Source organism: Nematolebias whitei, chromosome 1 (genome assembly GCF_014905685.2).
Source record: "Nematolebias whitei isolate Nwh7 chromosome 1, NemWhi1, whole genome shotgun sequence".
In the NCBI taxonomy this organism is placed as follows: Eukaryota; Metazoa; Chordata; class Actinopteri; order Cyprinodontiformes; family Rivulidae; genus Nematolebias; species Nematolebias whitei.
The window spans coordinates 8,646,139-8,662,429 of NC_056498.1; the positions used below are offsets into that span (position 1 = coordinate 8,646,139).

General features: G+C 41.8%; 2 protein-coding genes across 2 annotated transcripts; one reads left to right on the forward strand and one right to left on the reverse strand.

Annotated features, from left to right (window-relative positions):
* Positions 1-2,879: 2,879 nt before the first annotated feature.
* Positions 2,880-6,953, reverse strand: slx1b (SLX1 homolog B, structure-specific endonuclease subunit). Its single transcript, XM_037682229.1, has 5 exons — positions 6,666-6,953; positions 6,512-6,563; positions 4,712-5,026; positions 3,092-3,307; positions 2,880-3,009 (listed from the first exon to the last, which is right to left on the reverse strand). Exons 1-5 carry the CDS (start codon positions 6,836-6,838, stop codon positions 2,980-2,982), a joined length of 786 nt encoding a protein of 261 aa, XP_037538157.1. The 5' UTR covers positions 6,839-6,953; the 3' UTR covers positions 2,880-2,979.
* Positions 6,954-7,337: 384 nt separating this feature from the next.
* zgc:112271 (uncharacterized protein LOC553698 homolog) lies at positions 7,338-15,232 on the forward strand. Its single transcript, XM_037682241.1, has 4 exons — positions 7,338-7,398; positions 7,595-7,659; positions 10,623-10,720; positions 15,060-15,232. The coding sequence occupies exons 2-4, from the start codon at positions 7,597-7,599 to the stop codon at positions 15,157-15,159; spliced, it is 261 nt and encodes an 86-aa protein (XP_037538169.1). The 5' UTR covers positions 7,338-7,398; positions 7,595-7,596; the 3' UTR covers positions 15,160-15,232.
* The last annotated feature ends 1,059 nt before the right edge of the window (positions 15,233-16,291 follow it).

The window sequence follows — 16,291 nt, forward strand, 5'->3', positions numbered from 1 at the left end:
ACACATCAAATGACGTGTATGATGAATATATGCCCACCCTGACCCTCGCTAAAGTACTTGTATGAATATGCAGCGGCAGACTCATATCTATATACTCAATATTAAACTCGATTTATTATTCCCGTGTTATTCAAAAATTTAAACAATTGAGTCACAACATATCTTGATCCATATCCCAATAGATTGAACAAGGACATTTCTATATTCTTTTTGTTCAGTGATGATTTTAAAAGCTGGCGTTCCTCTGAATATTTCACACACTGTAACAATACATGTTCTACTGTTTCCTTGCTATTACAATAATTACAATTCCCATTTTCATGCTTACCTATTATGTACAAAGAATTATTAAGCCCAGAGTGCCCCATTCTGAGTCTAGCCATAACTACTTCCTCCTTTCTCCTTACGCTCATATATTTATTATCCCCCACATCTTTTTGAATTTCATATAACTGTCTTCCGTTATCATTATTATCCCATTGTTCCTTCCAGTTTTTAAGAATTTCTTTTTTTACAATAGATTTTCCTTCACGTTTACTTAATCAATCAATCAATCAACCTTTATTTATACAGGTAAATCCCATTGAGCCTCGAGGACTCATTTACAAGAGAGACCTGAAAATGGAACATTTAATTGAACTATTTTCGACTTTAAAGCCTGTTTTGCCAGTATATCAACTTCCTCGTTACCTTCTACCTGCATGAGCAGGGATCCATAGAAATCTGATACAATATTTTTTTATTTTGTAGATGTAATAGTAATTGGTTTATTTCAAATAACAAATCCAATCTGCAGGATTGCCAGACCTTATACTTAGCAATGCTGCTTGGCTATCTGATGCTATTAAATACTGGTTTTCTCCCTCAATGTTATTATCAATCAACCATTGTAATGCTAATATAATGGCTGATAATTCAACCGTATAAATTGCTAAATGGTCAGCTGTTCTCCTCTTAAGCAAGACTTTATGGTGCGGGATATTAATTGCTGCTCCAGTTTTACCAGTTATTGGATCTTTAGATCCATCTGTATAAATAACAATGGTATCTGTATACTTTTCAAAGTACTTATCAATTACCTTCCATACTGGTGTCTTTGTTTTTTTTAATAAGTTCCCCCAAATGTAGATCAATGTCTGGATATATAAATAGCCATGGTGGAATTGAAGATTGAGGAGCTGTCATACTATATTGGAATTTATTTAAACCAAGATTTGTAGCTTTAATATTCCCAATCCATTCAAAACTATTACAATTAGAGTTATGATGTTCCCAACAGTCTTGGAGCGCTTGCTTAGTTGGATGATCTTGCTTATGTCCTTGTAGATTTATCCAGTACATATACATTAGCTGCAATCTACGTAAACGTAACGGAATTTCACCAGTTTCTACCTGTAGCGCCGCTAATGAAGTTGATCTAAAAGCTCCCGTACACATTCTCAGTCCTTTTGTTTGCTCGGTATCCAGTTTTCGTAAATGACTGTCTGCTGCTGCCATGTATGCTATACATCCATAGTCTAATGATGATCTCATGAGGGCCTGATATACTCCTAACAGTGCTTTTCTTGATGCTCCCCATTCTTGTCTAGAGAGACATCTTAATAAATTGTTAACTTTTTTACATTTATTTTGAACTGATTCAATATGTTGTTTCCATGTCAAACTTTCATCAAAAAGGATACCTACAAACCTCACTGTCTTTACCTGTTCAAGAGTTTGATTATAAAGAGTTAACTTAACATCCTTATGTCTTTTATAAAAACAAATTACCTTAGTTTTTGCTATTGACATCTTAAATCCCCATTTATTAGCCCAGTCTTCTACTTTCGAAATTGCCTTTTGCATCTTTTTCTGTAAATGTACTAGATTGCGTCCTCGCACCCATATAGCCCCATCATCTGCATATAATGATCTACCTAGTGTTCTATCTATTTCATCAAATATATCATTTATCATGATGTTAAAAAGAATTGGGCTACACACACTTCCCTGTGGGGTACCATTCTCAACAGAGTATTTGGCAGAGTAATTCATCCCCACCTTCACTTCTATTTCTCTTCCATACAAAAAAATCCAAAACCCAGTTATACATTTTACCTCCTATATCCATGTTCCTTAATTTAATCAATAATCCTTCCTTCCATAACATATCATATGCCTTCTCTATATCAAAGAACACCGCTATCACCAATTCTTTATTTGTTTGTGCTTTTCTGCCAACGTCATCTGCAACTCAGCTCCTCTGTAAGCAGCAACCTCCAGGCAGCCAATCACAGCTCCGTTCAGCAGTGTCTTCCTCCAGCTGCACACCTGGACACTAATTGGCACAATTAGGCTTTTGAACACACACTCATAGGCAATTTAAGACGGCAGTCGTAACATGCACATCCATCCATTATCTTTACCCGCTTATTCCATTTTGGGTCACGGGTGCCCATGTCCAGCAATCACTGTGCGAAGGGCACTTATTAAACAGACATGAGCTTTTACAATTTTATTATGGGAACTTTTTCATGTGATCTCCACTGGGGCAGTGAACCGACAATAATGAAATGATCACTTTCGTAGTGAAGAACAAGAATGTCTTCTGGAAAAAGTCACTGAAGTTGACTCACCCCCACCCCCCACTAAAAGATGATTTAAATAAAATGGAGAAAGGATAAGGATTTTCTGTTAGAAAGGATTCCAGTCAATGGACATTTGATGGTTTAATTTCAAATAGGAAACCAGAACCACATTTAAAAACATTTTAGGAAGAATTAAACAAAAATTTCATAGATTTTTTTAAATTATAAATAGTAATTTAACATGTTTTACACTTACTATACAAAAAAAGCAGATAAAAACATAATTTATCAAATAATTAATTACTTTTGCCTTACAAATATTTGATACACTAAAACATGAATAAAAGACAAAGGTCACAGATGATAAGTGTGGTCTGTTGGAGCTCTTGTGGTCTGCAGTAATGAAGCCTCTTCACGCCTGCAGCTCGTCCGCCCAGTGGCTCTGCAGCAGATAAACACACGTCAGTCCACCTGAACGCTGAGGAGCGCTTCCTGTTTGTAGGTCGTCCAGAAGCCCGGCTCACCTGAGGACTCGACAGCGTGATCTCCTCAAGGTCTTGGAAGCAGCCGTGTTTGTGACGGATGAGATCCCCCCACAGCGCCGGGCGGTGGCAGGATGGACACTTCCCTTCCACTGGCAGCAGGTGGGTCGGCTCCAGCCGGAGGAAGTACCTGGCGAGGCAGACTAGATGGCTGCTCATCCCACACACAGGCTGGAAGCAGCTCAGCTTCTCTGAGGCCTGAGGAAGAGAGAACATGTAAACACAACATGTCAGAACTGACCCAATGTTTAGGATTTCATTGTTAAAAGTCCAGATGTTTCTGAAGGCACCTGCAAAATCAGTCACATCAGGGCGACAGAAAATGTCACTTAATCCCAGTTTGAGACCATTTTTAGGACTAATGTAAGGTTTGGGTTATTGTTCACTGCTGAAAGGCAACAATGGACAATATGGGTTTACATCTATGTGTCTGTGTGCCACACATGTCTGTTAGCAAAATATCCCGTGAAACCATCTGTACGCTGGCTGAGCAAACCCAACTCAATTTCAATTCAGTCAAATTCAGAAATACTTTATTAATCCCAAAGGTAAATTAAATGTTGTAGCTCATCATCCTGGTTTCATTAAGAGTTGTTAGCTGATGGCTGTGGGCAGGAAGGATCTCCCACAGTGGATCCAAAGAATCTGGCTACAGATGCCGATCCGTCAACCTGGACTTGGCGGGCCTCTCGGTCCTCCTGGGTAGCAGGACCACCCGAATGCAAGGCAGAACTCTTCCCCGAGTGATGGCCACTCCTCCCAGCAGCCTGCTGAGCTCCTCGCTGCAGGTGTCGGGGGATGATCCTCTCGTTGTCGCGAGCCAGGTTTCCCGTGAGCTCCGAGATCTCAGCGGTCAGGTACTCATATTTGAGGTATTATTTGAGCTTTGAGATGTTAATCAGCTGCTCCCGGTTGTAAAAAATACCTTGTTGTCATGGTTATGCATCATAACAAATGCCCAAAAGCAAATTCAATTCAATTAAACAAACTTTATTAATCCCAAAGGTAAATTAAATGTTGTTGTAGCTCACCATCTTGGTCTCATTAAAGAGTTGTTATAAAAGGTTTTCTATAAAAATCCTTCCAGCCGCATCTGATCCCAGAGTAAATAATCCCCCCCCCCCCCAAAAAAAAAAAAAAAAACAAAACAAGATTGACATCCAGAAAAAGGAGGAATTACAGTTTTCAAAAGCATCATCTCAGAATGAAGGTAACAGAGCTGCTCCATCTTGAGCAGTGCAATTCTAGAACAATGTAGAACTTCAAGATGGTTGCCACAGCCTACTGATGTTAGAAAACACAAAGCTGACTTTAAATCAACCAGTTTAATAGAACCTGAGCTCAGATTTGGTGTGGTGGTGGCTGAGCGTCATCCCTACACATACGCAGAACACCAGTCAACCAGGCAAGATCTGTTTTTAAACCTCTGCCATTAACTCTTGATGATAAGAGTTAGTCCAATGATTACTTTCTGGAAGTTTCATTCAGATATTCTGAACACAAGAAAAACACGATTGTTTCTTCACTTTCTGTTAATAACCGTGTTTCTGGTTTAACTGGGAAAACAGCGAGTTTACAGCTGAAGTGGTGCATGTCTCTTACTTTTACCATCCTGTTGCAAAGAAAACACTTGGAGGTCTCCTCGTCCCTCACAGACGCCAGTAGCTGCCTCTTCTTGGCCCTCACGCTGCCAAACGTGATGGGGACGTGCAGGGGGGGCTGCAGACTGGGCTCGAAGTCCATCCTGTACTCCTGTCTGAGCCAGCGGACGGTCAGCGGCAGCCGGCTCCAAGGCGCCACCCGCAGCATGTTGGAGACCACACGCCAGTGGAACTGCAGGCTCGACTCCTTCCTGACGCGCCGAGCGACGTGATGGAGCCGCCGGGAGGAGTGGGGGTGCTGCCACGCCCACTCAAACTGACAGAAACACCAGAATAAAACAATTTCCCTTTATGAACAGAAACTTCAGGACATTTGTGCTTCTCACTCGTTAAGGCTGATGATGCTGTTCACACTTGGATTAAATAAATTAAATCTAATGTTTACTTTTGTTACAGCTTCTCTTCCCTTTTACACAGAAGTACAAGCTCTGGAAAAAAAAGATGGCTCACAACTTTAGGAGGATGTTCTTTTAGTCGTTACATTTTATATAAAAATAAAATCACAGATGTCGCAAAACTACCCAGAAAACCTCCAAAGGGAGGCGTCCACTTCAACGGTCTCCTTTTGATGCGGTAATAGCTCAGCAGCTCTACTGCGAAGCACCCCCCCCCCCCCCCCCAAAAAAAAAAAAAAAAGGCTGAGCCCGGCCACCCTGCAACAGAATCTCATTTCAGCCACTTCTAACTAGGATCTGGTTCTTTCTGTTATGATCCAAACGTCAGGACCACAGGTGAGGGTTTGCCTTTAACTTATCTCTTTCTTCACCACAACCAACCAAAGCAACACCCTCATTACTTACAATAAGGCCCCAATCCATTGCTCCATCTACCGCTCCATCCTACCATCACTCTTGAACAAGTCACCCAGATACTTGAACTCCTCCACCTGAGGCAAAATCTCCCCTCCGACCCAAAGGAGACATTTCACCTGTTTCTGGTTGAGAACCATGGGCTCAGACTTGAAGAGGAGTTGACTCTCTCACACTAAAGGTCTTGGCCTGAAGATGCCAACAGAATCACATCATCCCCAAAAAGCAGAAACGAGACCAGACGTTCCCAAAGCAGACACCCTCCTCTCCACGACTGCACCTTGAGATCCTGTCCATGGACACCACAAACAAGATTGAGGACAAGGACAGCCCTGGCTGAGTCCAAACTTAACTGAGAATGAGCTCGACTTTGTGCCAAGAATGTGAACACACTCTTGCTTTGGTTCTACAGGGAACGGATAGCCCTTAAATGCAATCTAGGCATCCTATCCTCCTGCAGGCCTAGCTTGCCACCCTGCTTGCATCATGAGACCATCTCAGTCTAAACGCTTGACATCTAACAGTGAGAATGACCTGAGGTAAACAGTGAAGGCAACAAGGCAGCACAGGAGGGACACAGTGTCCTATAGAAGCCTTGTCACAGCCTTGACTTGAACTTCTGGAGCGACCTGAAAATGTCACCACCATCCGCCCCATATAACCAGACTGAGAGGCTTTGCACAGAACGCTGAAGGAAATCCTCCAGTCCAGGTGTGCAAAGTGCTGTGGCTCATTATTGCCAAGGATTAAGGTCATTTGAAATGAGTGCAGCATCAGGTTGCAAAACATTTTTTGCGGTTTTAAAAATAACAAAAGCATTTAATTCCACAATTATGAAGGGTTCATATGTACATACTGTAAATTATAATGACTACTGAAGCTGTAAAACAACTTGATACAACAGAAGTCCTGCTGTGAGCTCTTGAACTTACCCTCAGAGCAGCAATATCTGACGGGAAGCCATGAATGATGAGCACCATCTCCCTGACCAACACAAGAGCAGAGTATAAATTAAACCCAGATGGTTTTTCACAGATCATACCGTGCATGAAGGCACACAGCCCATCATCTTTAAGGAGCTGTCACCATGGTCCTCTCCCGCTGGTCCTCTTGGCTCCCCCTCTGTGTCTCCCGGCGTTGTGTTGTCCGATCCGCCGCTCCGGGTTCACGGTGAAACCAATGTAGATACGACCTTTGAATTTGGGGTTTGTGCAGTACAGCATGTACACGCCAAAAAAACTTTCAACCTCTACTACCATAGTAAAGAAAATCCTGGCACATCTATTATTTAAAAGTAAGCTGGAAATAGTATTAGATAACCACAGTCACACAGCGTAATTATCAACAAAGTCCATGCTCAATAATCCAGGTATACAATCCAACATTTTTTAGTCAGGTCAGTGTATTTATGTTGGGCGGCTACCGTTTTAGGGGGCTAAAAAACTGCCTGATCAAAAAAAGCAATTTCAAAGGACACTTTAGTTTTACTTGAGTATCTAAAACGATCGTACTACATAAATCAAACAAATAAAATAATCCCGCTAATTTACTAAATAATACGGATCACATATTTTATGTAGTTGTAATCACAGAAAGTATTTCGTTCGGCTTTCCACAGGGACTCCTAATATTAGGATCGCTATTTAAAAAAACGTTTCCGGCCCTTGCTGCGCTGTGATTGGTCAGTGTTGTCATTCTGCGCTGTGATTGGTCATAGTTGCCATTGCCGCAATTCTATTGGACAGATTTTCGGACCCTCGTGACGTAATGCGACCCGGCACTCGTGAACGTGCAGCACAAAAACTAAACACCTCTTAAGGTAGCTTTTTTAAATATTTGGAAATGTAAACTTAACAAAAAAAAAAATCGAATTTGAGTGATTGAAAACGTAAACTTTTAGAACACCGAACGGGTTCCGGTGACAGCCGTCGGTCTACGTCTCATTTTAGACATTAACAGGTGTGCTAATAGCTAAACATTTAACGAGTCAATGTTTATGTATTTATTTGTTGCAGACATGGCAGTGACAGCTGATCACATCCGGGATACGCTGATTAAAGAGCTCGCGGCTGTGCATGTGGTAGGTTTTTAATATTATTAGATTTTCAAGACTCCGTTTTAATTTTAATGCTATTTATTTGGTTATTTCCAGCATTTAGTGCAATAAATGCAGAAACTAAAAATATTATTAAGTCGCAAAAGTTAAAACACTGACTGACTTATGTCTTTTGTCTTTGGTAAGGCACAAATCACAGTCCAGTACCCTGCTTAACAGTTTCAGTTTGAATTGCTCAGAAAAACGATTTCCCCTTTTGACTGGGAGTGAGTTAAATATCTGCACGATCATCATCTATCTGCTCGACATCCAAAAAAGTTCAGTCTGGTCCTCTGGACATTCAAAAAAAACAAAAAACAAAGCAAAACAACAACAAAAATGTAGAAACGTTTCGTCTCTCATCCAAGAGACTTCCTCAGTCTGAGGTGCTGTATTCAGCACAGTCTCTTAAATAGCACCTTCTCAGAGTGGATCAACCAGTTTGCTGCTGACAACCAAAACCAGCTGCTCACATGCTCAAGAAGGACCATCAGCCTAACAATGGATCATTAGCACACTGATGGCTGTTTACTGTTCACAGAGGGCTGAGTGATACTAGCAATCACTGCATTGTAAGAGGGGGACAGTTGAACCTGGAGGCCTCCACCCCTGTTTAATGATGGACGATTTATTTTCACAAAGATGGCCTCCTTTACTCCTCTCTCAAACCATCGTTCCTCTCTGTCCAGGATGTGAACATCTTCATCCCTGAAAGAGTGACCGCTGGCCTGGAGATGAGTGTAGACCGCAGAGTCCTGGCCTGATGATGTTGATCTTCTGTGCTGGGCCATCCTTTTGGCCAGTGGCTGTTTTCTTTCCCCGATGTAAGACTGATCACCCTCCTGACACTGAACAGCATACACAACATTACTCTGTTTGTGCCGGGGGACTGGATCTTTGGAATGAACCAGTCTTTGCCGTAATGTATTTTGGGGTTTAAAAGCCACTGGGACGTTATGTTTAGAAAATAAATGTCTCAGTTTCTCTGATACTCCCTCAACATATGGAATGACCACTGGTCTGGGTCTGGGTTCCTCCTTTTCACCTGATGGCTGACTGGAGTCCTGTTTGGGTTTCTTCTCTGCTTTTAGGAAGGCCCAGTTAGGATATCCACATTGCTCTAGAGCCTGTCTTGTGTGGGATTTCTCCTTCTGCCTGGCTCCTGAGCTAGTGGGGACGCTGTCTGCTCTGTGATACAGAGTCCTGATGACTCCTAACTTGTGCTCCAAAGGGTGATGGGAGTCAAACTGCAAATACTGGTCTGTGTCTGTGGGTTTGCGGTACACCTCAGTTTGCAAATGTCCTCTATCAGAGACTGAGACCTCACAGTCCAAGAAAGCCAACCTGCCATTTTTTTTTATCTTCTCGTGTGAACTTGATGTATTTATCCACAGAGTTGATGTGGTCAGTAAAATGTTGGACTTCCTGAGATTTAATTTTAACCCAGGTGTCGTCAACATACCTGAACCAATGACTTGGTGGTGTCCCTGAAAAGGACGTCAAGGCTCTCTTTTCTACCTCCTCCATGTACAGGTTGGCAACAATAGGAGAAACTGGAGACCCCATAGCACACTCATGTTTCTGCCTATAATATTGCTCCCCATATGTGAAGTAGGTTGACTGCAGGCACAGTTTCAAGAGTTGACACAGTTGTTCTGTGGAAAGTGTGGTCCTGCTGCTCAGAGTGGTGTCTGATTTTAATATTAAACTGACCACCTCTACTGCATCATCAACAGGATGAGCATGTAAAGAGTGATGTGACATCAAAAAAGACCATTGTTTCATCAGTCTCTGAATACAGCAGCTCAGACTGAGGAAGTCTCTCGGATGAGAGACGAAACGTTTCTACATTTTTTTGTTGTTTTGCTTTGTTTTGTTTTTTTGAATGTCCAGAGGACCAGATTTAACTTTTTTAGATTTTTCTACCTGGATTATTGAGCATGCATCAGGACAGAAGCCTTAAGGTTCATTAAGATTTAACTTTGCAAAACAAAGCCACACTCTCCTGTTTTTTCCTTATTTAATGTAGTGGTACCTGAGGCTCAGCAGAAATCTTCCAACTGGAAGTCATCAAAGTGAGATTAATGGCTTCAGTTCATACTTTTGCCACTTTGTACTTTTGGAGTTTTAGTCACTGCTCTCACATACTGTCTTGAGTACTTTGTACACACTTTGGCAGCTTCCTCAGCATTGATGACTCTATCTACCAGGGTACTATCAAAAATACTGTGGTTTGATGGTCAGCCGATGTTTGCCTAATCCCTAACCTTTAATTTTAATCTCATAGCACTAGCTAGACAAGGACACTTAAGCATGGAATGGAGTCGGAGGTAACGATATGAACCAGCTCTCGTGACAAATAGCTGTTGAGAAAGACACTTTGAAGTGATTTGACGGAGCACTGCATGGTTTGACCTCAGGGTCAGTTTATTAAGACGTCCACTTCCGGGAATATTCTCAACTGCTTTAAAGACTTCACTTGAATCATCTGGAGTGTTCAGTGTGTCTTTGACACTGGGGACATTTTCGTCTAAAACAGTGTCTGTCCCCTAAAAAAAGTGTCAGAGCTCTGAACTAGATGTTTTTGCTGTCTTATCTCAGCTGATGTGAGGATTGACCATCCATCTATCGTCTTTACCTGCTTCTTCCTTTCTGGGTCACAGGGGTCACTGGTGCCCATGTCCAGCAATCACTGTGCGAAAGGTGGGGGACACCCTGGACAGGTCTCGGTCCATCACAGGGACACATAGAGACAAACAACCATTCACTCTCTCACTCACACCTACGGACAATTTAGAGTTACCAATCAGCCTAACATGCATGTTTTTGGTCTGTGGGAGGAAACTGGAGAAAATCTTCTTCACTGAGAGGCAACAGCTCTACCAACTGAGCCACCGTGCCGCCCAGGATTGATCTTGATTTATTTATTTATTTATTTTATTTTTCAGGACGTTGAGGACACCTCCCCAAACAGATGTGCAACCAGTTTCAAAGTCCTGGTGGTGTCGCCCCAGTTTGAGGGGAAGCCACTGTTACAGAGACACAGGTACAACACCCCGGTGTTACTGGAGACACTTTTATTGTCATTTTATTCAGCTGCTCTCATATGTTCACTTCTGTACGTCAACTACAACCACAACTCCAACAAAGTTAGGACGTCATGTAAAATATAAATACCAACAGAATGCAACAATTTTCAAATCTCAAACCCACATGTTTACTGTCTCTGTGGAGCACAGTAAACATCAAATGTTGAAAGTATGAATTTGTACGACCTTTTGGAACGAATAAGATCTTTTCATATTTGATGGTATCAACAGATCTAAGCAGAAGTTGGGACGGCATCATGTTCTCCACTGGAAGGCATTTCCTTTTCTTTTAACAACTGTGTGCACATTTTCTGCATTGATGGAGGCTTTCCAAATGTAAGCTGCTCATGGCAGCACAATGTACCCCCATACCATCAGAGAGGCTTGTTTTTTTTTGTGTGTGTGTTTATTTTACTGTACAGTGATAACAGGCTATGGCGGTCCCTCTCCTCTTTAGTACAGAGGACATGTGAATCTGAAAAAAATAAAAAAATGACTGACCTCAGAACTGTTCTCCAGTTCTTTCAGTCCATCTGAAATGGTTCTGGTCCAGAGCAGACGGCAGAGGTTCTGGATGGTGTTCACATTCTTCTTTTGCCTGGTAGAGCTTTAAGTAGCATTTCTGGATGAACTGTGTTTACAGTTAAGTATTTTCCATACTTGCGTGTGTTTGTGTGTGTGGGGGGTAGGCCTGTTGCGATAAACAATAAATTAATTGATTGCATGATAAATTAAAATTTATCAACCTCATTTTCATTTATCCACCTTATTGTTTCCTCGTGTCTCTCTCTTTCTGCTGAAGACAACGGTTGATAAAAGACTCAACTCTGGTGCTCTTCACTGACCCCTCCCTTTCTCTTTAAAACTGGTTTTAACCGTCCAAAATCAAGTTTTTGGATCGTTAAAAGTAGCTAAGCTGAAAAGCTAAACTAACAGACCGACCTCGGGGTTAAAACTCTTGTCTTGTCAAGCTCCAAAATTCACAGTTAAAACCTGTGCCTTTGTGCAAAAACTTGTTTTTCTCTGTAAAAAGAAGCCGAGAACTTGTTTACTCATTTTTTTTAATTAAAAGCTTTGTGTGAAAAATGCTATGCTAAAGAGCTCAAACCACCGAGTGTCCGCCATGTCAGCCCATGTCACGTCAAGGGCCCTCCCTCCCATTTTTCTTAAAGAGACACGCTGCTCAACTATCCATCCTTTGGTTCAAACTGTCTTATACTGCCATCAGGTGGTCAAAAAAGGTACTACACACCAAACAAATCAACATTTCTTCTAAAATTTGACAATTAATTATTGTTAAATTTCAAACAATATTATCGTTTATTTCAATAATTTCTGAGACAGAAATTTGTTATCGTGACAGGCCTAGGCGTGGTGTCTGAGACACGCTTGTGTTGCATGCTGTTTGTACATACAGTTTGTGAGCGCATAGGCATGGGAGGTGAAGTCGGCTAAGCGTGAGGGAAACCGAGCTTTTTAGCATTGTGCAAGGCTAGCTTAGCGCTACGTCACTGTCAGCAGTTGGTGACGGGGTGAGATGTTCAGTTTGGTTTGGTAGGCAGGGCACTTGGTTCTGTTAACAGGGCGGGCCCTGCTTGTATAATGGAAGGGGAAACACTGGAAAATGATCTGTGAAAGTTTTCCTGAGCCTAGAACAGAACCAGACCTGGTTTTAATGCAGTGGCCCCCGAGGGCTCGAACATCATGGCCGTCCAATTTTTACAGATTCTTCTAATCTGTTGATGATAATAATAATAATAATAATAATAATGTGTATGTTTGTCATCGTACAAACCAGATTCCAAAAAAGTTGGGACACTAAGCAAATTGTGAATAAAAACTGAATGCAATGATTTGGAGATGGCAAATGTCAATATTTTATTTGTAATATAACATAGATGACAGATCAAAAGTTTAATCTGAGTAAATGTAAAATTTTAAAGGAAAAATATGTTGATTCAAAATTTCACAGTGTCGATAAATCCCCAAAAAGTTGGGACAAGTAGCAATAAGTGGCTGGAAAAAGGAAATTGAGCATATAACGAAGAGCTGGAAGACCAATTAACACTAATTAGGTCAATTGACAACATGACTGGGTATAAAAAGAGCTTCTTAGAGTGTCAGTGTCTCTCAGAAGCCAAGATGGTAAGAGGATCACCAATTCCACCATTGTTGCGCAGAAAGATAGTGCAGCAATACCAGAATGGTGTTACCCAACGTAAAATAGCAAAGACTTTTAAGTTATCATCATTAACCGTGCATAACATCATCAAAAGATTCAGAGAATCTGGAACAATCGCTGTGCGTAAGGGTCAAGGCCGTAAAACTCTACTGGATGCTCGTGATCTCCGGGCCCTTAAATGTCACTGCACCTCAAATAGGAATGCCACTGTCAAGGAAATAACAGAATGGGCTCAGGAATACTTCCAGAAAGCATTGTCAGTGAACACAATCCACCGTGCCATCCGCCGTTGCCAGCTGAAACTCTACAGTGCAAAGAGGAAGCCATTTCTAAGCAAGCTACACAAGCTCAGATGTTTGCACTGGGCCAGGGGTCATTTAAAATGGAGTGTGGCAAAATGGAAGACTGTTCTGTGGTCAGATGAGTCACGATTTGAAGTTCTTTATGGAACACTGGGACGCCATGTCATCCGGACCAGAGAGAACAAGGATAGCCCAAGTTGTTATCAACGCTCCGTTCAGAAGCCTGCATCACTGATGGTATGGGGTTGCATGAGCGCTTGTGGCATGGGCAGCTTGCATGTCTGGAAAGGCACCATTAATGCAGAGAACTATGTTCAGGTTCTAGAACAACATATGCTCCCATCTAGACATCATCTCTTTCAGGGAAGACCCTGCATTTTTCAACACAATAATGCCAGACCACATTCTGCATCAATCACAACATCATGGCTACGTAGGAGAAGGATCCGGGTACTGAAATGGCCCGCCTGCAGTCCAGATCTTCCACCTATAGAGAACATTTGGCGCATCATAAAGAGGAAGGTGCGACAACGAAGGCCCAAGACGATTGAACAGTTAGAGGCCTGTAGTAGACATGAATGGGAGAGCATTCCTATTTCTAAACTTGAGAAACTGGTCTCCTCTGTCCCCAGACGTCTGTTGAGTGTTGTAAGAAGAAGGGGGGATGCCACACAGTGGTAAAAATGGACTTGTCCCAACTTTTTTGAGATTTGTTGACGCCATGAAATTTGGAAACAACAGATTTTTCCCTTAAAATGATACATTCTCTCAGTTTAAACTTTTGATCTGTGATTTGTGTTCTATTCTGAATAAAATATTAGATGTTGGCACCTCCACATCATTGCATTCAGTTTTTATTCACAATTTGTTTAGTGTCCCAACTTTTTTGGAATCCGGTTTGTATGTTTCCATACAATGGGGAAATTGTCTCTTTGTATGAACCCATCCACCACCCGGTGGAGCAGTGGGCAGCTATGTAAGCGCCTGGGGAGCATTTTGGGGATAGGGTGTGCTGCTCAGAGACACCACGAGATGTGCAATGACTGGGGATCGAACCTGGGACTTGTGGGTCCCGAGTCGGTTGCCCTGCCCCTACCACATCTCTGCCCCCTGACCTTATGAACTGCAGATGATGGGATATTTGTAGTCTTCTCAATTATTTTGTTTAGGAACACTATTCTGAAATTGTTCCAATATTTTTTATTAGACAATTGTTTTTTTCTAAGCTGGTGAACCTCTGCCCATATTTATTTCTATTTTCAATTCAGTTTATTTATATAGCATTAAACCACAACAGAAGTTGTCTCGGGGCACTGAACAGAAACATTCACATATATACAAAAGCCAATTAGTAAAAGTTCTGTATGTAAGGAAGGACTTCTCAGAGACTCAGCCTCTGTAAAAAGCTTATTTCTACATCCAGTCCTCTGAGCTGCTGATAACTAACCTGATCAGTTTCAAGATGTTCTGTCAGCTGCTTCCTGTTTTACACACATTTAGTTTGGCGCTCCTCTCCCAACTTCTTCACAGTGTTTCTGCCACAATATTTCTAATTTCCTTATCTCTTTCCTAAAAAGACAAGATAGCTTTATAATTCCAGACAAGCCTGCTCCTGTGTAGTTGTCCTGTTAAGAAACTGTTTAAGTTTGTGAGCTTGCGTTAATAAACTGGCAGTATAATGGTTGTGGTAAAACTCCCCGTCATGCTCACGTCTAATGGTTTCAGAAGTCTTCTCTGCTCTCCTGTCAACACAGATGGTTTCCCTCTAGTTTGGCTCGTTGTAAAGTCTAAACTCGTGTGCTGTGTTGGCAGGATGGTGAATGCTTGTCTTGCTGAGGAGATGAAAGAAATCCACGCTTTCGAACAGAAGACCCTCACACCGGAACAGTGGGAGAAGCAGAAGCAACAGTGACGCATGCGTGCACCGTATCACGTTCCCATCTTTTTGTTTCTCCTCAAATAAAACTGGTTTTAACACGTTTTTCACATATAGAATAAAACTTGACCTGTGATTCATGTACATGTCACTGTTCAAATAAACCTGTTGCTGTTGGTAGTGTGCCGTTGTTTGCTGCACTCGAAAGGACCGTTTCAGGTTTTCAGTCATAACAAGTTTGAATTTTTTAATTCAGATGTAGATCTGAGATGGAACAGAATGAAAGGTAACATGTTTCAAGTCCTGCTGATTGTTTTACACAGACTGTGGCCGTTCACCGTTTTTCAAATCAAAACTCAATGAACCACATTCATGAAAACACCCAGATCCATTCATAGAAAAAGTCAGATGCATCCTTGTCGGCAGTAAGTAGTGACTGAATGTAGCAACAGGTCCGCACAGAGCACCCCCCCACCACCACAGTGTCCCGTAGGGAACGTGATCGAATGCCTTCTCAAAATCCACAATACATGTGTAGACTGGATAGGCAAACTCCCATGCACCCTTGACGACCCTAGTGAGGGTAAAGAGTTGATCAGTGCTCCACAACCAGGATGGAACCTGCATTGTTCCTCCTGGACCTGAGGTCTGACCATTGACCTTTTCTCCAGCTCCCCTGACCACCAGAGAGGCTGAGGGATGTGATCCTCCTGGTTACTGAAACACCCTCTGGTCCCCCTGTTTGTCAGTGCCCAGGTATCACCATGACCCAATTTAGTCCAGTCTTCAACTCTAGAATCATTTGGAGAATGCTATGAACCAAATCAACATAGCTTGACAAATACAATAACTAATAAAAAATGTGCACGCGTTATAACTGTAGTTCTGGTGTTACTTTCTAACAGTAACGCAGACTTTCTGCTTTAGCACGTCGCTACAAAAAGGATTGTTCCATTCATCGTTTGATGCTTTCTACACTCAAAATATACAAAAAATAAAGCACGTGAACATAAAACCTTCTGCTGTAGTTCATTCATAAAAAACAGCTGGTTGGAGCCAATTCATAAAGAGTAAAAAAAGAGACTAGAACAAGAAACACTGTTGTCACAATACATTGAAACGAGATGTTTACTGACATTTATCCAAACCTCTTAGCCGGGCTCAAAGA